This window comes from Pleurodeles waltl, chromosome 7, assembly GCF_031143425.1.
Source record: "Pleurodeles waltl isolate 20211129_DDA chromosome 7, aPleWal1.hap1.20221129, whole genome shotgun sequence".
Taxonomy (NCBI): domain Eukaryota; kingdom Metazoa; phylum Chordata; class Amphibia; order Caudata; family Salamandridae; genus Pleurodeles; species Pleurodeles waltl.
The window spans coordinates 950,163,808-950,185,630 of record NC_090446.1 but is presented as its reverse complement, the minus strand read 5'-3'; the positions used below and the strand labels follow the sequence as shown (position 1 = coordinate 950,185,630).

Below are 21,823 nucleotides of genomic sequence, written 5' to 3'. Positions count from 1 at the left end.
AGCAGAGAGAGCATAAACACTGAGGTTCTGGTTAGCAGAGCCTCAGTGGTACAGTTAGTCACCACACAGGGAACACATACAGGGCATACATTATGAGCACTGGGGTCCTGCCTGGCAGGATCCCAGTGATACATGGGCAAAAACAAACATGCATACAGTAAAAATAAGGGTAACATGCCAGGCAAGATGGTACTTTCCTACAACTCCTTAAACCCCTGAGGCACTACCACTCTCCTAGTAGCACCAGATTTTAGATCTCTTGCCTCAGTGTAAAGGAGTCCATCTTCCCAATAGACCCTGTTGGTTTCACTGACATTTCCTCTGATTTCCTCAGCAGCTTGCTCCCTTAGGCCTTCAAGAGAGGGACACGTTTCCTGCCCCTTGTACAGCTGTTCCCTTGAGGGTCCCCCTGGGCCCAAGAGCTTAACCTGATAAGGTTCCTACTCTATAGGCTCAGTTCCCTCAGGGGATAGAACTTCTTCCTGGGAAGAGAGGTTCTGTTTCTTGTGCTGTGTTGAAGCTGGTTCCCCAGTTTTCTTCCCTTTTCTCTTGGAGGGTTGGGCCATTATTCCAGACTCCAACACCTCTTTTTCACCCTGAGCTCTGCACTGTGCCCCAGTCTTGGCACACACCAGTTCAGGGATACCCAGCATGGCTGCATGGGTTTTGAGTTCTAACTCAGCCCATGCTGAGGGCTCCAGATCATTTCCCAGGAGACATTCAACTGGTATAGCAGAAGAGACTGCCACCTATTTCAGGACAGTGACCCCTCCCCATTCTAATGTTACCATAGCCATGAAATGTACTTTAGTCTGATTGTCAGCATTGGTGACTGGATACGTTTGGCCAGTCAGGTATTGTCCTGGGGAAACCAGTTTGTCTGTCACTATAGTGACACTGGCACCTGTATCCCTCAGGGCGTCTACTCTAGTCCCATTGACTAAGAGCTACTGCCTGTATTTTTGCATGTTAGGTGGCCAGGCAGCAAGTGTGGCTAGGTCCACCCCACCCTCACAGACTAATGTAGCTTCAGTGAGAACCCTGATTTGCTCTAGGCACACTGTAGATCCCACCTGGAGACTGGCTATTCCAGTGCTAACTGTAGTATTATTTGTGGGACTTTTCTTGGGACAGGCCTTGTGTCCAGTTTGGTGTCCATGCTGGGTGCAGATGTGACACCAGGCCTTTTTGTGATCAAAGTTTTTACCCTTATACCCAAATGAGGATTGTGACGAGGCTTTGGACCCACCTTCCTGAGCAGATTTTTGGGGCCCTGTAGAATACTCTTTACTTTTTCCCTTGGATGTCTCAACACTCTTCCCCTGGAGAGGCTTTGTGACCCCTTTCTTTTGGTCACCCCCTGTGGAAGTCTTGGTCACCCTAGTCTTAACCCAATGGTCTGCCTTCTTTCCCAATTCTTGGGGAGAAATTGGGCCTAGGTCTACCAGATGCTGATGCAGTTTATCATTGAAACAATTACTTAAAAGATGTTCTTTCACAAACAAGCTATACAGCCCATCATAATCATTTATACCTCTGCCATTTATCCAACCATCTAGTGTTTTGACTGAGAAGTCAACAAAATCAACCCAGGTCTCGCTCAAGGATTTTTGAGCCCCCCGAACCTAATCCTGTACTCCTCAGTTGAGAATCCAAAGCCCTCAATCAGGGTAGCCTTCATGAGGTCATAGGATTCTGCATCTTTACCAGAGAGGGTGAGGAGTCTATCCCTACACTTTCCAGTGAACATTTCCCAAAGGAGAGCACCCCAGTGAGATCTGTTTACTTTTCTGGTTGCACAAGCCCTCTCAAAAGCTGTGAACCTTTTGGTGATGTCATTACCATCTTCGTATTTTGTTACAATCCCTTTGGGGATTTTTAGCATGTCAGTATTCCCTCTGACCCTACGTAAGTTGCTGCCACCATTGATGGGAGCTAAACCCATCTCTTGTCATTCCCTTACTATGGCTAGGAGCTGTCTCTCCAAAGCCAATCTTTTGGCCATCCTGGCTAACAGAAGGTCATCTTAATTGAGGCTGCCCTCAATGCTTCCAGAGTTGTTGGACTCCCCTGTGGGAGAAGCAGCATCTCTGACTATCACTTGTGGAGTCAGGGTTTGAGGAGCCCTGGGCTTCCCAACTAGGACAGGACGGGGGAAATTCTTCTCCAGGTCACTAGTTTCCCCCTCTGTAAGGTTGTCTTCAGAGGGGTGGTCTATAGGAAACTCTGCCAAAAGCTCCTGGAGCTGTACTTTGGTAGGGTTTGATCCAGTTTTTATATTTGTTATTTTACAGAGAGTCCTTAACTCTGACATCCTAAGTTCCACCACCATCTCATCTGTACTAGACATTATTTCTCTAAAAGTTGGGATACTTTTTAAGAATCTAAAACTATCTCTAGATCTTAATCCAAAATTTTACAAACGTTTTAAACTCTAAAAGAAATGCTAACAGGGACTTACACAAGGCCCTAGCAGGACTTATACAAATTGAGAAAAATAGCTCAAATTGCAAAAATCAGTTCCCAATGACAATTTTTGGAATTTAGTTGTGTGATCAGGTATTGGCTGAGTAGTCCAGCAAATGCAATGTCTTAGACCCTGTAGGAGGCTGGCCTGGCTTGTAGTGGGTACCAGAGGTACTTACACTTTGTGCCAGGTCCAGTTATCCCTTATTAGTGTAGAAGAGGTGTTCCTAGCAGCTTAGGCTGATATAAGGTAGCTATGGCAAAGCAGCTTAGGCTGAACTAGGAGACATGTAAAGCTCCTACTATACCACTGGTGTCATATGCACAATATCATAAGAAAACACAATACACAGATATACTTAAAATAAAGGTACTTTATTTTTATGATAATATGCCCAAAGAATCTCAGTGAGTACCCTCAGTATGAGGATAGGATATATACGCAAGATATATGTACACAAACCAAAATTATGCAGATAATAGCAAAAGGAAGTAATGCAAGCAATGTAAAGTTACAGTAGATTGCAATAGGAGCGCATAGGTATAGGGGCAACACAAACCGTATACTCCAAAAGTGGAATGCGAACCACGAATGGACCCCAAACCTATGTGAGCTTGTAGAGGGTCACTGGGACTGTAAGAAAACAGTGAGGGTTAGAAAAAAAGCCCACCCCAAGACCCTGAAAGGTGTAAAGTGCACCTACTACCCCCAGAGAGCACAGAAGTCGTGATAGGGGGATTCTGCAGGAAGAACAAACACCAGCAATGCAACAACAGTGGATTTCCGGACCTGAGTACCTGTAAGACAAGGGGACCAAGTCCAAGAGTCGCAACAATGTCGAGAGTGGGCAGGAGCCCAGGAAATGCCAGCTGAGGGTGCAAGGAAGCTGCCACCAGTTGGAAAAAGCTTGGTGTTCTGCAAGAACGAAGAGGACTAGGAACTTCCCCTTTGGAGGATGGATGTCCCATGTCGTGAAGAAGCTTGCAGAGGTGATCCCACGCAGAAAGACCGCAAAAAAGCCTTGCTAGCTGCAAGGGTCGCAGTTAGGGTTTTTGGATGCTGCTGTGGCCCAGGAGGGACCAGGTTGTCGCCACTTGGATGAGGAGACAGAGGGGGTGCCCAGCAAGTCAGGGAGCCCTCACAGAAGCAGGCATCACCCGCAGAAGTACCTGAACAGGCACTTAGAATAAAAGTGAAACGGAGTCCACCCGAAGTCACAAAAGGGAGTCCCACGACGCCGGAAGACAACTCAGAAGGTTTTGCACTGCAGGTTAGAGTGTCGGGGACCCAGGCTTGGCTGTGCACAAAGGAAATCCTGGAAGAGTGCACAGGAGCCGGAGCAGCTGCAAATCATGCGGTACCCAGCAATGCAGTCTAGCGTGGGGAGGCAAGGACTTACCTCCACCAAACTTGGACTGAAGAGTCACTGGACTGTGGGAGTCACTTGGACAGAGTTGCTGAGTTCCAGGGACCACGCTCGTCATGCTGAGAGGAGACCCAGAGGACCGGTGATGCAGTCTTTTGTTGCATGCGGTTGCATGGGGAAGATTCCGTCGACCCACGGAGATTTCTTCAGAGCTCCTGGTGCAGAGAGGAGGCAGACTACCCCCAGAGCATGCACCACCTGGAAACAGTCGAGAAAGCCGTCAGGATGAAGCGATACAAGGTTGCTAGTAGTCGTCTTGCTACTTTGTTGCGGTTTTGCAGGCATCCTGAGCAGTCAGCGGTTGATCCTTTGGCAGAAGGTGGTGAGGGAGATGCAGAGGAACTCTGGTGAGCTCTTGCATTCGTTATCTGGTGAGATCCCCAAACCAGAGACCCTAAATAGCCAGAAAAGGAGGTTTGGCTACCTAGGAAGGAGGATTGGCTACCAAGAGAGGTAAGAGCCTATCAGAAGGAGCCTCTGACGTCACCTGCTGGTACTGGCCACTCAGAGCAGTCCAGTGTGCCACAAACACCTCTGTTTCCAAGATGGCAGAGGTCTGGGACACACTGGAGGAGATCTGGGCACCTCCCTTGGGAGGTGCAGGTCAGGGGAGTGGTCACTCCCCTTTCCTTTGTCCAGTTTTGCGCCAGAGCAGGGCTGGGGGATCCCTGAACCGGTGTAGACTGGCTTATGCAGAGATGGGCACCATCTGTGCCAATCAAAGCATTTCCAGAGGCTGGGGGAGGCTACTCCTCCCCAGCCTTCACACCTATTTCCAAAGGGAGAGGGTGTTACACCCTCTCTCATAGGAAGTCCTTTGTTCTGCCTTCCTGGGCCAGGGCTTCCTGGACCCCAGGAGGGCAGAAACCTGTCTGAGGGGTTGGCAGCAGCAGCAGCTGCAGTGGAGACCATGGAAAGGCAGTTTGGCAGTACCCGGGTTCTGTGCTAGAGACCCGGGGGATCATGGAATTGTCCCCCCAATGCCAAAATGGCATTGGGGTGACAATTCCATGATCTTAGACATGTTACATGGCCATGTTCAGAGTTACCATTGTGACGCTGTACATAGGTAGTGACCTATGTACAGTGCACACATGTAATGGTGTCCCCGCACTCACAAAGTCCGGGGAATTTGCCCTGAACGATGTGGGGGCACCTTGGATAGTGCCAGGGTGCCCTCACACTAAGTAACTTTGCACCCAACCTTCACCAGGTGAAGGTTAGACATATGGGTGACTTATAAGTAACTTAAGTGCAGTGGTAAATGGCTGTGAAATAACGTGGACGTTATTTCACTCAGGCTGCAGTGGCAGGCCTGTGTAAGAATTGTCAGAGCTCCTTATGGGTGGCAAAAGAAATGCTGCAGCCCATAGGGATCTCCTGGAACCCCAATACCCTGGGTACCTCAGTACCATATACTAGGGAATTATATGGGTGTACCAGTATGCCAATGTGAATTGGTGAAATTGGTCACTAGCCTGTTAGTGACAAATTTGGAAAGCAGACAGAGCATGACCACTGAGGTTCTGGTTAGCAGAGCCTCAGTGAGACAGTTATGCATCACACAGGGAACACATACAGGGCACATACTTATAAGCACTGGGGCCCTGCCTGGCAGGGTCCCAGTGACACATAGACTAAAACAACATATATACAGTGAAATATGGGGGTAACATGCCAGGCAAGATGGTACTTTCCTACAGACCCCACCGCTGATCCTCCAATGTAGGAATTTGGCTCTGTATATACTATTTCAAAGTAAGAAATAGTGTGCACAGAGTCCAAGGGTTCCCCTTAGAGGTAAGATAGTGGCAAAAATATATAATTCTAATGCTCTATTTTGTGGTAGTGTGGTCGAGCAGTAGGCTTACCAGAGGGTAGTGTTAAGCATTTGTTGTACACACATAGGCAATAAATGAGGAACACACACTCAAAGACTTACTCCAGGCCAATAGGTTTTTATATTGAAAAATATATTTTCTTAGTTTATTTTAAGAACCACAGGTTCAAGATTTACAAGTAACACTTTAAATGTAAGGTACTTCACTTAGAAACTTTAGGAACTTTGAATAAAAGCAATATCATATACAGTCTTTGTAAAAATGGCAATAAGCTGTTTTCAAAGTGGACACTGCGAAAATCAACAGTTCCTGGGGGAGTTAAGTAAAAGTTAGGTTTGAAGGTAAGTACAACACTTACAAGTCTCAAAGTTGGGGCATAGGTAGTCCACCGTTGGGGGTTCAAGGCAACCCCAAAGTTACCACACCAGCAGCTCAGGGCCGGTCAGGTGCAGAGGTCAAAGAAGTGCCCAAAACACATAGGCTTCAATGGAGAACAGGGGTGCCCCGGTTCCAGTTTGCCAGGAGGTAAGTACCTGTGTCCTCGGGGGTCAGACCAGGGGGGTTTTGTAGGGCACCGGGGGGACACAAGAAGGCACAGAAAGTACACCCTCAGTGGCACAGGGGCGGCTGGGTTCAGTGTGCAAACAGGCGTCGGGTTTTAGATAGGAAGTATTAGAGGGACCCGGGGGTAACTTCAACGATGCAGGCAGGCACAGGGGGTGCTCCTTGGGGCAGCCACCACCTGGGCTAGGCAGAGGGTAGCCTGGGGGTCGCTCCTGCACTGGAGTTCTGTTCCTTCAGGTCCTGGGGGCTGTGGGTGCAGTGTTGGTTCCAGGTGTCGGGATAGAATAGAGTCCCAAAGCAGTACCACACTCGGAGGTGAGTGCCTGCCTGATTACATCAATAAGTCCTGCAACACAGATTGTGCAAAATGGCTGTCCCTCCGAACCTCAGAGTCCAAGCAGTAATGCTTTGCGAAGGCATGGAGGGACGCCCAAGTTGCTGCCTTGCAAATATCCGTCACCGGAACCCCCCTTGCCAGGTCCGAAGTAGCAGACTTAGCCCTGGTGGAGTAGGCTCTGATACCCTCAGGGGGAACCTTTTTCGCCAACGAGTGGCAGATCTTGATACAAAGGATAACCCACCTGGAGATTGTTCTTTTTTGGACTGCTCTGCCCTTCCTCTGTCCAATATACCCCACAAACATCTGATCTTCCAGGCAAAAGTCCTTTGTCCTTTCAATGTAATGTTTAGTTAAAGACTCCTCGAGATCCCCTTTGTGTTGAAACCACTGCCTATGGAAGCACCATTGGAAAGCCCTCATGTGCCAACGTTCATGAGTGACCAACAGAATGCAAGAAGTGAACAGACCGAGCAGGCGTAAGACCTTGAGGACTGGAACAACCGCTCCATTTTGAAACACTGGAATCAACGCCTGAATATCCTGGATCCGCTGAAGGGGAGGATAGGCCCGATTCAATGTTGTATCCAGTAGTGCCCCTATGAACAGGAGGCATTGAGAGGGCTCCAGGTGAGATTTGGGTATATTTATCGAAAGTTATGATCTGCAAGTGACGCAACACAAGCTATGGAGACTTGCCTTTGATCAACCAATCGCTCAGGTAAGGGAATACCGATATCCCCTTCCTTCTGAGACTTGCTGCTACCACTGCCATCACCTTTGTGAAGACTCGAGGTGCTGAAGTAAGACCAAACGTAAGGACACCAAACTGGTAGTGTTGTGACCCCACCACAAACCGGAGATACTTCCTGTGCGACTTGAGTATAGGGATATGAAAGTACGCATCTTGCAAGTCGACAGACACCATCTAATCCTCTTTGTTCAATGCCAGAAGTACTTGTGCCAGAGTCAGCATCTTGAATTTTTCCTGTTTGAGGAACCAATTCAAAATCCTCAGGTCTAGGATTGGTCTCAAACGACCGCCCTTCTTGGGGATCAGGAAGTATCTTGAATAACAACCCTGACCACTTTCCTGCTCTGGAATCAACTCCACCGCACCTTTTGACAATAGGGTCTGAACCTCCTGCTGGAACAACAGGAGATGGTCTTCTGAACAAAATGAGGGACGGGGAGGGATGGGAGGAGGAAACTCCTGAAAAGGGAGAGCATATCCTTTTCTCACAATGTTTAGAACCCATGAGTCTGATGTAACTTGTAAGGAAATGCCTCCTTGGCATGGTTACCCCCTGACGTTTTGCCTTTTGCTGATGTCAAGTTATGATTGAAAGTGTGCTGGGACCCTGCTAACCAGGCCCCAGCACCAGTGTTCTTTCCCTAAACTGTACCTTTGTCTCCACAATTGGCAGAACCCTGGCACCCAGGTAAGTCCCTTGTAAATGGTACTCCTGGTACCAAGGGCCCTGATGCAATGGAAGGTCTCTAAGGGCTGCAGAATGTCTTTTGCCACCCTGGGGACCCCTCACTCAGCACTTGCACACTGCCTCACAGCTTGTGTGTGCTGGTGGGAAGAAAATGACTAAGTCGACATGGCACTCCCCTCAGAGTGCCATGCCAACCTCACACTGCCTGTGGCATAGGTAAGTCACCCGTCTAGTAGGCCTCACAGCCCTAAGGCAGGGTGCACTGTACCACAGGTGAGGGCATAGCTGCGTGAGCACTATGCCACTACAGTGTCTAAGCAAAACCTTACACATGGTAAGTGCAGGGTAGCCATAAGAGTATATGGTCTGGGAGTTTGTCAAACATGAACTCCACAGTTCCATAATGGCTACACTGAAATCTAGGAAGTTTGGTATCAAACTTCACAGCACAGAAAATGCACACTGATGCCAGTGTGGAATATATTGTAAAATGCACCCAGAGGGCATCTTAGAATTGCCCCCTGAATACCAATCCGACTACTAGTGTTAGACTTACCAGTTTCTGCCAGCCTGCCACAACCAAACAAGTTGCTGGCCACATGGGGAGAGTGCCTTTGTCACTATGTGGCCAGGAACAAAGCCTGTACTGGGTGGAGGTGCTTCTCACCTCCCCCTGCAGGAACTGTAACACCTGGTGGTGAGCCTCAAAGGCTCACCTCTTTCGTTACAGCGCCACTGGGCATCCCAGCTAGTGGAGGTGCTCGCCCCTCCGGCCACTTCCCCCACTTTCGGCGGCAAGGCTGGAGGAGATAATGAGGAAAACAAGGAGGAGTCACCTACCAGTCAGGACAGCCCCTAAGGTGCCCTGAGCTGAGGTGACCCCTGCCTTTAGAAATCCTCCATCTTAGTTTTGGAGGATTCCCCCAATAGGATTAGGGATGTGCCCCCCCTCCCCTCAGTAAGGAGGCACAAAGAGGGTGTAGCCACCCGCCAGGACCGTAGCCATTGGCTACTGCCCTCCCAGACCTAAACACACCCCTAAATTTAGTATTTAGGGGCACCCCAGAACCCAGGAAATCAGATTCCTGCAACTTGAACCAAGAAGAAGGACTTCTGACCTGACAGCCTGCAGAGACGACGGAAGACGACAACAGCTTTGGCCCCAGCCCTACCGGCCTGTCTCCTGACTCGAAAACCTGCAACAGCGACGCATCCAACAGGGACCAGCGACCTCTGAAGCCTCAGAGGACTGCCCTGAGCCTAAGGATGAAGAAACTCCCGTGAGTAGCTGCTCTGCTCAACAACAAGCAACAACTTTGCAACTTTCTTGCAACCTCCAAAGACTTCACTCTTCCCGCCGGAAGCGTGAGACTTCACCCTGTGCACCTGATGCCCCTGGTTTGAGATCCAGAGAACCAACACCACAGGGAGGACTCCCAGGCGACTGCGACCCTGTGAGTAGCCCGAGACGATCCCCTTGGACCCCCACAGCGATGCATGCAGAGAGAATCCAGAGGCTCCCCCTGACCACGACTGCCTGTAACAAGGGACCCGACACCTGGACCAAGCACTGCACCCGCAGCCCCCAGGACCAGAAGGAACCGAACCTCAGTGCAGGAGTGAACCCCCAGGCGACCCTCTGCCTAGCCAAGTAGGTGGCTGGCCCAAGAAGCCCCCCTGTGCCCTGCCTGCAATGCCAGATTGACCCCCGGGTCCCTCCATTGAATTCAATACAAAATCCGACACCTGCTTTGCACATTGCACCCAGCTGCCCCTGTTCCGCTGAGGGTGTTATGTGTGCCTACTTGTGTCCCCCCCAGTGCTCTACAAAACCCCCTGGTCTGCCCCCCGAGGACGCGGGTACTTACCTGCTGGAAGACTGGAACCGAAGCACCCCTGTTCTCCATAGGCGCCTATGTGTTTTGGGCACTCTTTGACCTCTGCACCTGGCCGGCCCTGAGCTGTTAGTGTGGTAACTTTGGGGTTACCTTGAACCCCCAACGGTGGGCTGCCTATGCCCAGGAATTGAGACTTGTAAGTGCCTTACTTACCTCACAAACTAACCATTACTTACCGCCCCCAGGAACTGTTGATTTTTGCACTGTCTACTTTTAAAATAGCTTATTGCCATGTTTACAAAAACTGCACGTTATTGCTCTAATTCAAAGTTCCTAACTTACCTGTGTAGAGTACCTTGCATTATATGTACTTACTTCAAATCTTGAACTTGTGGTTCTAAAATTAAATTAAGAAAAGATATTTTTCTATATAAAAACTATTGGCCTGGAGTTAAGTCTTTGAGCGTGTGTTCCTCATTTATTGCCTGTGTGTGTACAACAAATGCTTAACACTACCCTCTGATAATCCTACTGCTCGACCACACTACCACAAAATAGAGCATTAGAATTATCTAATTTTGCCACTATTTTACCTCTAAGGGGAACCCTTGGACTCTGTGCACACTATCTCTTACTTTGAGATAGTATATACAGAGCCAACTTCCTACAACCCAGATCTGTGACTGGGTGAATGTTTGATTTGCTCTGCTTTCCGTCCATCATCTATTGTTTTTGCATTTGTCGCCCCAAGTGGGAACGGTATGCCTAGAAGTGGGTCTCGTGCTTGCTATGCCACCAGATTCAAGCTAGTCTGGCTGATGAAGGGTGATACCCTGAAACTGGTCCCAGGATGCTTGTTTCTGGTCCAGGGAGGACCCGGCCTGGCAGCTTGGGCTGGACTGTACCCTTGGGGAACAGGGTCAAGAATGATTTGCATATGGCTGGGTCCAAACTGGAATGGCCTGGCATGCAAAAAAACTGATGGATTAAACCCAGATCTGTGACTTAGGGTGAATGTTTGATTTGCTCTCCATTCCATCTATCATCTGTTGTTTTTGTCATGCTGGTGACAGCAGCATTGTGATTGGATTGGAGTCTGGAAGCCTGTTTGCTTCCAGGAAGAGGATGAAGGAGACCAACCCGTCTCCGCCCCTAGGAAAGAGGTAAGTGGTTTTTTTTTCCCTTTTTTTTATTCCCCGCCATCCCCATTCAGCGGCAGCCACCACTGGATAGCGAATCTGCAAAGTTTTCACTATTTAAAGGAAAGGCGTATTCTATTTTGAAGCTTGAGGGCTATGAGCTGTAAAGGTGAAATATTATTTTCACTAGTTATGATCATTAGGCAATATACCCCTACTCTCCAACACACTTAATACTAGAATAATGATCCTTCTCCAGGAATGATATTCTTTTCAGAGACACCGATTTTCTGAAAATGGTTGTGATAAGAGTAATCACTCAAAAATTTAACTGAGGTTTTGCAGTCGACTCAGTTAATATTGGAAATTGTTTGGTCACGGCAGAGCCTAAAATTCATAAACGCTTAGCACCGTGCTTTGCTTTTAGAGATGTGCGTGTGAGCATCATAGAGTATGGCAGTCTTTGAGCTTCAAGAGCCATTGGGCACGCCATCTTGACTGACCGACAACTTTTCTGGAACACTTCATTGTGTTTTCTCTTGGTAAAATCCAGACGTGCCTGAACATTTCTTTTTGTAATGGAAAGTAAATGTAAACCTGAGCTGGAAGAACATCTGTTGTGCAAATGTTAACTATATTTACGCTAATGTGGCGTCAGTTGGACTAGTTCACTTTATCCTGGGGAGTGTAATCAGTGCTTTTGTTTGATCTTTTCTTGCTGATGTCTTTGATAACAGGTTGAAATCTGGTTAAATCGAGTGCTCGAGAGAATGTGTGCTACTTTACGCCATAATATATCAGAAGCGGTTATAACATATGAAGACAAGCCAAGAGAACAATGGATATTTGATTATCCTGCCCAGGTATGAAACCGAATATTTTGAGTTTTGCTGCCCTTCAGTGTTTACCAAAACGATTTGTTCGTGGTTGCAGTTTACGGAGAAACGACTTTTTCCGCATTTGTATTAACCCATAAAACAATTAAACTTTGAACAAAAACTCATGATAATACATTAACTTAAACCGCGCTTATTCTCCAGTCTTGCGATTTACCCAGCAACTGGGTGTATCCCAGACAAACTATCTATTTCAAGTTGCACCCATTTCATGCATCCGATTGTAAACGTGCTATTTTAACTTGTTTTATTGTTACTAATTTTAACAGGTTGCTTTAACCGGCACACAAATATGGTGGACCACAGAAGTTGGGATAGCATTTTCCAGACTTGAGGAAGGTTACGAAAATGCAATTAAAGATTACAACAAAAAGCAGGTGCAGTTATTTTCTTTTTCTTTATGTTCATAACAGTTTGTATGCGGGCATATTTGCGTGAGTCTATGAGGTGGTGTACCATTCTCTTTAATTTTTGGAAGTAGAAACCGTGTTTTTTCTAAATTATTGAGTACAATTTTATAACATAATTCAGTAAAGAACGCCTTTATGGCTTTATTAGCTATCGGTAACTGTCATTATAGATAGTTCAGCTCATTCTCCTCACGCTCATAACTGAATAAAATGACCTTCCTTTTTGAAGATCCGGCTCCCAAGCTTGCCCTTTAGAGCACTCTGTGTAGGAGGCTGGACTGGCTTGTAGTGAGTACCAAGGGGTACTTGCAACTTGCACCAGGCCCAGTTATCCCTTATTAGTGTATAGGGTGTCTAGCAGCTTAGGCTGATAGATAATGGTAGCTTAGCAGAGCAGCTTAGGCTGAACTAGGAGACGTGTGAAGCTACTACAGTACCACTTAGTGTCATATGCACAATATCATAAGAAAACACAATACACAGTTATACTAAAAATAAAGGTACTTTATTTTTATGACAATATGCCAAAGTATCTTAGAGTGTACCCTCAGTGAGAGGATAGGAAATATACACAAGATATATATACACAATAGCAAAAATATGCAGTATAGTCTTAGAAAACAGTGCAAACAATGTATAGTTACAATAGGATGCAATGGGGAAACATAGGGATAGGGGCAACACAAACCATATACTCCAAAAGTGGAATGCGAACCACGAATGGACCCCAAACCTATGTGACCTTGTAGAGGGTCGCTGGGACTATTAGAAAATAGTGAGAGTTAGAAAAATAACCCTCCCCAAGACCCTGAAAAGTGAGTGCAAAGTGCACTAAAGTTCCCCTAAGGACAAAAGAGTTGTGTTAGAGGAATAATGCAGGAAAGACACAAACCAGCAATGCAACAACTGTGGATTTCCAATCTAGGGTACCTGTGGAACAAGGGGACCAAGTCCAAAAGTCACAAGCAAGTCGTAGATGGGCAGATGCCCAGGAAATGCCAGCTGCGGGTGCAAAGAAGCTTCGACTGGACAGAAGAAGCTGAGGTTTCTGCAGGAACGAAAAGGGCTAGAGACTTCCCCTTTGGTGGACGGATCCCTCTTGCCTTGGAGAGTCGTGCAGAAGTGTTTTCCCGCCGGAAGGACGCCAACAAGCCTTGCTACATGCAAATCATGCGTTTGGCGTTTTTGGACACTGCTGGGGCCCAGGAGGGACCAGGAGGTCGCAAATTGGACCTGCAGAGAGAGGGGACGTCGAGCAAGACAAAGAGCCCTCACTGAAGCAGGTAGCACCCGGAGAAGTGCCAGAAACAGGCACTACAAGGATGCGTGAAACGGTGCTCGCCGAAGTTGCACAAAGGAGTCCCACGTCGCCGGAGACCAACTTAGAAAGTCGTGCAATGCAGGTTAGAGTGCCGTGGACCCAGGCGTGGCTGTGCATGAAGGATTTCCACCGGAAGTGCACAGGGGCCGGAGTAGCTGCAAAGTCGCGGTTCCCAGCAATGCAGCCCAGCGAGGGGAGGCAAGGACTTACCTCCACCAAACTTGGGCTGAAGAGTCACTGGACTGTGGGGGTCACTTGGACAGCATCGCTTGATTCGAGGGACCTCGCTCGTCGTGCTGAGAGGAGACCCAAGGGACCGGTAATGCAGCTTTTTGGTGCCTGCGGTTGCAGGGGGAAGATTCCGTCGACCCACGGGAGATTTCTTCGGAGCTTCTGGTGCAGAGAGGAGGCAGACTACCCCCACAGCATGCACAAGCAGGAAAACAGTCGAGAAGGCGGCAGGATCAGCGTTACAGAGTTGCAGTAGTCGTCTTTGCTACTATGTTGCAGGTTTGCAGGCTTCCAGCGCGGTCAGCGGTCGATTCCATATCAGAAGGTGAAGAGGGAGATGCAGAGGAACTCGGCTGAGCTCATGCATTCGTTATCTAAAGTTTCCCCAGAGACAGAGACCCTAAATAGCCAGAAAAGAGGGTTTGGCTACCTAGGAGAGAGGAAAGGCTACTAACACCTGAAGGAGCCTATCAGCAGGAGTCTCTGACGTCACCTGGTGGCACTGGCCACTCAGAGCAGTCCAGTGTGCCAGCAGCACCTCTGTTTCCAAGATGGCAGAGGTCTGGAGCACACTGGAGGAGCTCTGGACACCTCCCAGGGGAGGTGCAGGTCAGGGGAGTGGTCACTCCCCTTTCCTTTGTCCAGTTTCACGCCAGAGCAGGGTCTAAGGGGTCCCTGAACCGGTGTAGACTGGCTTATGCAGAATTGGGCACATCTGTGCCCAACAAAGCATTTCCAGAGGCTGGGGGAGGCTACTCCTCCCCTGCCTTCACACCATTTTCCAAAGGGAGAGGGTGTCACACCCTCTCTCAGAGGAAGTTCTTTGTTCTGCCATCCTGGGCCAGGCCTGGCTGGACCCCAGGAGGGCAGCTGCCTGTCTGAGGGGTTGGCAGCAGCTGCAGTGAAACCCCAGGAAGGGCAGTCTGGCAGTACCAGGGTCTGTGCTACAGACCACTGGGATCATGGAATTGTACCAACAATGCCAGGATGGCATAGAGGGGGCAATTCCATGATCATAGACATGTTACATGGCCATATTCGGAGTTACCATGGTGAAGCTACATATAGGTAGTGACCTATATGTAGTGCACGCGTGTAATGGTGTCCCCGCACTCACAAAGTTCAGTGAATTGGCTCTGAACAATGTGGGGGCACCTTGGCTAGTGCCAGGGTGCCCTCACACTAAGTAACTTTGCACCTAACCTTTACCAGGTAAAGGTTAGACATATAGGTGACTTATAAGTTACTTAAGTGCAGTGTACAATGGCTGTGAAATAACGTGGACGTTATTTCACTCAGGCTGCAGTGGCAGGCCTGTGTAAGAATTGTCAGAGCTCCCTATGGGTGGCAAAAGAAATGCTGCAGCCCATAGGGATCTCCTGGAACCCCAATACCCTGGGTACCTCAGTACCATATACTAGGGAATTATAAGGGTGTTCCAGTAAGCCAATGTAAATTGGTAAAAATGGTCACTAGCCTGTCAGAGACAATTTGGAAAGAAATGAGAGAGCATAACCACTGAGGTTCTGATTAGCAGAGCCTCAGTGAGACAGTTAGTCACTACACAGGTAACACATTCAGGCACACTTATGAGCACTGGGGCCCTGGGTTACCAGGGTCCCAGTGACACATACAACTAAAACAACATATATACAGTGAAAAATGGGGGTAACATGCCAGGCAAGATGGTACTTTCCTACACTCTGTGGCAGTGACAATTATTTTTGCTTACTTTGGAAATGTTTTATCACGCTTTAAGACAGGAGAGCTACACCCTACCATAGCAGAAGTAATAGCTACAGTTGGTGGCAGCAGCTGTACATGATTTCCCAAATACAGATTGCAGTGGTACCCCTGGGGCAGTCGCCCGCAATATCCCATTACTTACTATATGCATTATGTGAGTTGAGGCCTACAACTGTCACACCGATCAAACACACTCCCACCCTAAAAATAGCAAAAGAAAAAACCAACAGCATACTCCCTGTAGGAAGTTGGATCTGTATGTACTATTTCAAAGTAAGAAATAGCATGCACAGAGTCCAAGGGTTTCCCTTAGAGGTAAGATAGTGGCAAAAAGAGATAATTCTAATGCTCTATTTTGTGGTAGTGTGGTCGAGCAGTAGGCTTATCAGAGGGTAGTGTTAAGCATTTGTTGTACACACAGGCAATAAATGAGGAACACACACTCAAAGACAATTCCAGACCAATAGGTTTTTATATAGAAAAATATATTTTCTTAGTTTATTTTAAGAACCACAGGTTCAAGATTTACAAACAATACTTTAAATGAAAGGTATTTCACTCAGGTATCTTAGGAACTTTGAATTATCACAACAGCATGTACAGTTTTGGCAAAAATGGCAATAAGCTATTTTAAAAATGGACACTGCAAAAATCAACAGTTCCTGGGGGAGGTAAGTAAATGTTAATTTCACAGGTAAGTAAAACACTTACAGGGTTCAAAGTTGGGTCCAAGGTAGCCCACCGTTGGGGGTTCAAGGCAACCCCAAAGTTACCACACCAGCAGCTCAGGGCCGGTCAGGTGCAGAGGTCAAAGTGGTACCCAAAACACATAGGCTTCAATGGAAATAGGGGTGCCCCGTTTCCAGTCTGCCAGCAGGTAAGTACCCGCGACTTCGGAGGGCAGACCAGGGGAGTTTTGTAGGGCACCAGGGGGGCACAAGCAGGCACAGAAATTACACCCTCAGCAGCACAGGGGCGGCCGGGTGCATAGTGCAAACAGGCGTCGGGTTTTCAATAGGATTCAATGGGGAGACCCGGGGGTCTCTTCAACGATGCAAGCAGGCAAAGGGGTGGGGCTCCTCAGGGTAGCCACCACCTGGGCTAGGAAGAGTGCCGTCTGGGGGTCGCTCCTGCATTGGAGTTCGGTTCCTTCAGGTCCTGGGGGCTGCGGATGCAGTGTGTTTTCCAGGCGTCGGGTTCCTTGAAACAGGCAGTCGCGGTCAGGGGGAGCCTTTGGATTTCCTCTGTAGGTGTCGCTGTGGGGGCTCAATCCTCCCTGTAGTGTTGGTTTTCCGCAGGTCGAGCCGGGGGCGTCGGTGCAGAGTGGAAAGTCTCAGGCTTCCGGCAGGAAACGTGGTCTTTAAAAGTTGTTTCTTTGTTGCAAAGTTGCAGGTTTATTGAACAGGGCCGCTGTTCTCGGGAGCTTCTTGGTCCTTTTAGATGATGGGTAGTCCTCTGAGGCTTCAGAGGTCGCTGGACCCTGTGGGATGCGTCGCTGTTGCAGTTTTTCTCGAAGTGGGGAGACATGCCGGTAGGGCTGGGGCCAAAGCAATTGGTGTCTCCGTCTTCTCTGCAGGGCTTCAGGTCAGCAGTCCTTCTTCATCTTCAGGTTGCAGGGATCCATCTTCCTGGGTTCTGGGGGCCCCTAAATACAGTACTCAATTTAGGGGTGTGTTTAGGTCTTGGAGGTTAGTAGCCAATGGCTACTAGCCCTGAGGGTGGCTACTCCCTCTTTGTGCCTCCTCCCTGTGGGGAGGGGGTCACATCCCTAATCCTATTGGGGGAATCCTCCATCTGCAAGATGGAGGATTTCTAAAAGTCAGTCACCTCAGCTCAGGACACCTTAGGAGTTGTCCTGACTGGCCAGTGACTCCCCCTTGTTTTTCTCATTATCTCCTCCAGCCTTGCCCCCAAAAGTGGGGGCAGTGGCCGGAGGGGCGGGCATCTCCACTATCTGGGATGCCCTGTGGCGCTGTAACAAAGGGGGTGAGCGTTTGAGGCTCACCACCAGGTGTTACAGTTCCTGCAGGGGGAGGTGAGAAGCACCTCCACCCAGTACAGGTTTTGTTCCTGACCACAGAGTGACAAAGGCACTCTCCCCATGTGGCCAGCAACATGTCTGGTGTGTGGCAGGCTGGCAAAAACTAGTCAGCCCACACTGGAAGTCGGGTATGTTTTCAGGGGGCATCTCTAAGATGCCCTCTGGGTGTATTTCACAATAAAATGTACACTGTCATCAGTGTGCATTTATTGTGCTGAGAAGTTTGATATCAAACTTCCCAGTTTTCAGTGTAGCCATTATGGTGCTGTGGAGTTCGTGTATGACAGACTCTCAGACCATATACTCTTATGGCTACCCTGCACTTACAATGTCTAAGGTTTTGCTTAGACACTGTAGGGGCATAGTGCTCATTCAGCTATGCCCTCACCTGTGGTATAGTGCACCCTGCCTTAGGGTTGTAAGGCCTGCTAGAGGGGTGACTTATCTATGCCATAGGCAGTGTGAGGTTGGCATGGCACCCTGAGGAGAGAGCCATGTCGACTTAGTCATTTTCTCCCCACCAGCACACACAAGCTGGCAAGCAGTGTGCATGTGCTGAGTGAGGGGTCCCCAGGGTGGCATAAGGCATGCTGCAGCCCTTAGAGACCTTCCCTGGTATCAGGGCCCTTGGTACCAGGGGTACCAGTTACAAGGGACTTACCTGGATGCCAGGGGTGTGCCAATTGTGGAGACAAAAGTACAGTTTTAGGGAAAGAACACTGGTGCTGGGGCCTGGTTAGCAGGCCTCAGCACACTTTCAAATCATAACTTGACATCAGCAAAGGCAAAAAGTCAGGGAGTAACCATGCCAAGGAGGCATTTCCTTACACTCCCTTACTACTAAAATCAGACAAGGCCAAGGTACTTCTTGAACATAGCGAGCCTCCGCAATCACTCACCAAAAAACCTTAAAAGGGAAGGAAGCAGGGAACCTAAGTAATGGGACTAGGAATTAAGAATCAGAGTAATGAAGATTACGGTAAGTAATATGAGCATTACCTTCATCCATTACTTGTCCTATTCCTTACTATAGGTAAGTATATCCAAGCATATACAGAAAATAGACAAAAAGACAGAAGTCATGCTTCACAACATTTAATAAACATCAACAAACAAGTAAGATGAACCTACCAAAGAAAAAAGAACAGGTTCTTGCAGATTTAGAAGACACAACGGTTGTACCAAAACTCAATTCAGAACCTTGAGCCAAATTCAACCTGCAATGATCCACAAAGGTTGATTGAGAAGCCCAGGTCTTTTTTAATGTTTTATGTGGAAATTGTGTTTTTTATCATTTATAATCTTATTGCATGGTAATTGTCTGTTATTTATTGGATACTTTTATGGCTTTCAGCCGAAATAAAGTTATTTATTGATTATTGATTAATAAGCCCAGGTAGCTGCTACACAAATATCTGAAATGGAAACACCACCCTGTTCTGCCCAGGAAGCAGCCACTCCAGAATGATCAACCTTGAACAGAACCTGGAGGAACAAGAGTTGCACCAGAGTAACACATGGAAATTGCCTCTCTTATTCAACAAGTTATGTTTCTGCGACTCCTGTCAGCAACTTGCAACATTTCCGCAACTGTGCATCCTCTGGGGTCGGCAAGACTTCAGCTGCACCAAAGAAGCAAAAAGGAATCTCCCTTGAGTGAAGGAGTCACTCCCCTGCATCTGAAGGCACCTAAGGCAATGACTTCCTGCTGCTGGGATCTGCTGTGCTCTGGACCCTTGAAGACACAAGTGGTGGTTCTGAGGAGTCCCTTGGGTCCCCTCTGCCTCCTGTCCAACTTGGGAGACAGTGAGTCCTTATCTCTTCCTCCAGGACAGAATCCCTTTTCACAGCGACTGTTGCAGCAACCAAGGCTTGTTGACTCCTGCTCCGAGGGATCTTTAGGCTCCAAGTAGCCCCAGCGCTCAACCCTTTACCTCTGCAAGGAAAGTCTCCTCTCTGATGCTCCAGCGACGTGGGTCGCCTCTTCGGGTGTGCTGCCTGGGCCTCACTGTGACTTACTGTGCCTGCTACCAGAGGGTTGCTCGCGGAGACTCCAACTGCTTCTGCTGGCTCTTCTGTCTTCTTAGGGTCTGCCCAGACTCCCCTCCAAGGGTTGAGTCCCCAGGACCTTGCTGGCCCTCATCAGCACTGCAAATCTCTAACAGCTCCAGTTGCATTTGCTTGTGCTCGTCGGTGGCCCTCCTGACCACTGACCCGTCTGCAATCCGGTGACTGTTGAGGGACAGCTCCTAGGTGACTTCAGGAACTCCTCTGCACCACCACCATCGACCCGGATCTTCACTCACAGAAGGATGGGCATTGCCTCCTGCCCCACCTGGACACTCCTCCATGGACTCAACTCTGTCTCCTTCTTTTGTAGGTCCTCTTCATCCAGAATCTGCCCTTGGGCTCCACCGGGCTGGTCATGTTCTTGAAATATTTCATTTTTGAGTCCCCATGTTAGACTATAGGACGACCATGTAACTTACCTCTGCTCTCCTGGTTGCTGGAGGTCTTCTAAATACTTACCTCGTGGAATTCCACTTTCTCCCAGCCCTTGGCTAACTACTCCATATCCTCTGGCGGGGGACACATTCTTGCATACCACTTTTTTTAGTATACGTTTTGGCCCTCCTATAGGGCCCTTGCTATTATATGCTATTTCCTAATACTTGCCTGTGTATATTTTGTGTGAACTTACCTCCCGTAGGGTGTCTGCCTATAGTAATCTAGTTTGGTGTTCCTGTAATAAAGTACCTTTTAGTTTTGCAACACTGTGTGGTCCCTTTCATGTGTGATAAGTTACTGTGTGAATATTGTGGTGTTGCAAGTGCTTCACATTCCTCCTAGATAAGTCTTGGCTGCTCACAACAGTTACCACCAGAGAGCCCTGGCAACCTAGACACTTTAACACTATCTAATAAGGGTTGCCTGGATCCAGTATATGGTGTAACACCATAGGTGTCCACCACACTGTGGGCCAGCCTCGTACACCATGTTCTGGGAGGAAGTTGGAGACATTCTCTCTGAAATAATTGCTGATGAGCAAAATGCATCAAAGTTCATCATCAGATGTGGACTTATTTGATAGAGCCTTCTGCTATAGATTCCATACCTTAGAATTATCCCCAGGTGTCAGACTGGATCTGGATTTTGTTTCGTGAGCAGTACCCCTGAGCGCTGGTAGGTTGTGTCATTCAGCTCTGCATGGCTTCGTTGGTGTCGTCTACGCCGGAAATGACATGCGCGGTGCCTATTTACCCCAGCACACTGATGTCAGATCTTTTCTTTGTGCACCAGTCAGTGCAGGTCCAGAGAGAACTACTCCTAGTCAGCATGCAGCAGGGAAGCACAGCAAGGCAGGAGTCCAGCAAAGCAGTAGTCTAGCAGAGTGGCGGTCCTTCAGCTGCACAACGGTCTTTCTTCCTGGCAGAGTATTCATAGGTCCAGAAGTGTACTGTGTTGGTGATGTCAGAGGTCCAGTACATATACCTAGTTGGACCTTTTGAAGGGGGAAGCCTTCAAAGACAGGCCTTTGAAGTGCACAGAGGTCCTACACTTCCTGCCATGGCTCTATACTAACTACAGGGCACAGGACACAGCCTATTAAGGTGGAAGTGAGGCTCTGCTCAGCTCTTCCCTCCCATCCTCCCGGGATGGCCCATCAAGTCACACCTAAGCTACCACTGTGTGTAGCTGTCTAAGGGGAATACACAAAGCTCAGCTGTCACCTACCCCAGACAAGTGACCAAAGACAGGCAACAGGCATTAAATGGCTAATGTAAAAAAATGTTGTCTTTCTGAAAGTGGCATTTCCAGAATTGCAATTTAAAATCTGACTTCACTATAAGTTGTGATTTTAAATTGTGATTCCAGGGACACCAAACTTGACAAGTATATCTGTAGGAAAGTACCCTCTGTAGGAAAGTACCATATTGCCTGGCATGTTACCCCCATATTTCACTGTATGTATGTTGTTTTAGTCCTTGTGTCACTGGGACCCTGCCAGGCAGGGCCCCAGTGCTCACAGTATGTGCCCTGTATGTGTTCCCTGTGTGGTGCCTAACTGCCTCAATGAGGCTCAGCTAACCAGAACCTCAGTGTTTATGCTCTCTCTGCTTTCC

The 21,823-nt window shown here is 48.3% G+C and overlaps 1 protein-coding gene across 1 annotated transcript in view; it reads left to right on the top strand.

Annotated features, from left to right (window-relative positions):
* The window catches only part of DNAH17 (dynein axonemal heavy chain 17), a 7,556,186-nt gene that overhangs the window by 2,135,600 nt on the left and 5,398,763 nt on the right, over nt 1-21,823 (top strand). The window contains exons 19-20 of the mRNA XM_069201738.1: nt 11,792-11,917; nt 12,220-12,327. Coding sequence (XP_069057839.1) covers nt 11,792-11,917; nt 12,220-12,327 — 234 coding nt within the window. The remainder of the gene's footprint in view (nt 1-11,791; nt 11,918-12,219; nt 12,328-21,823) is intronic.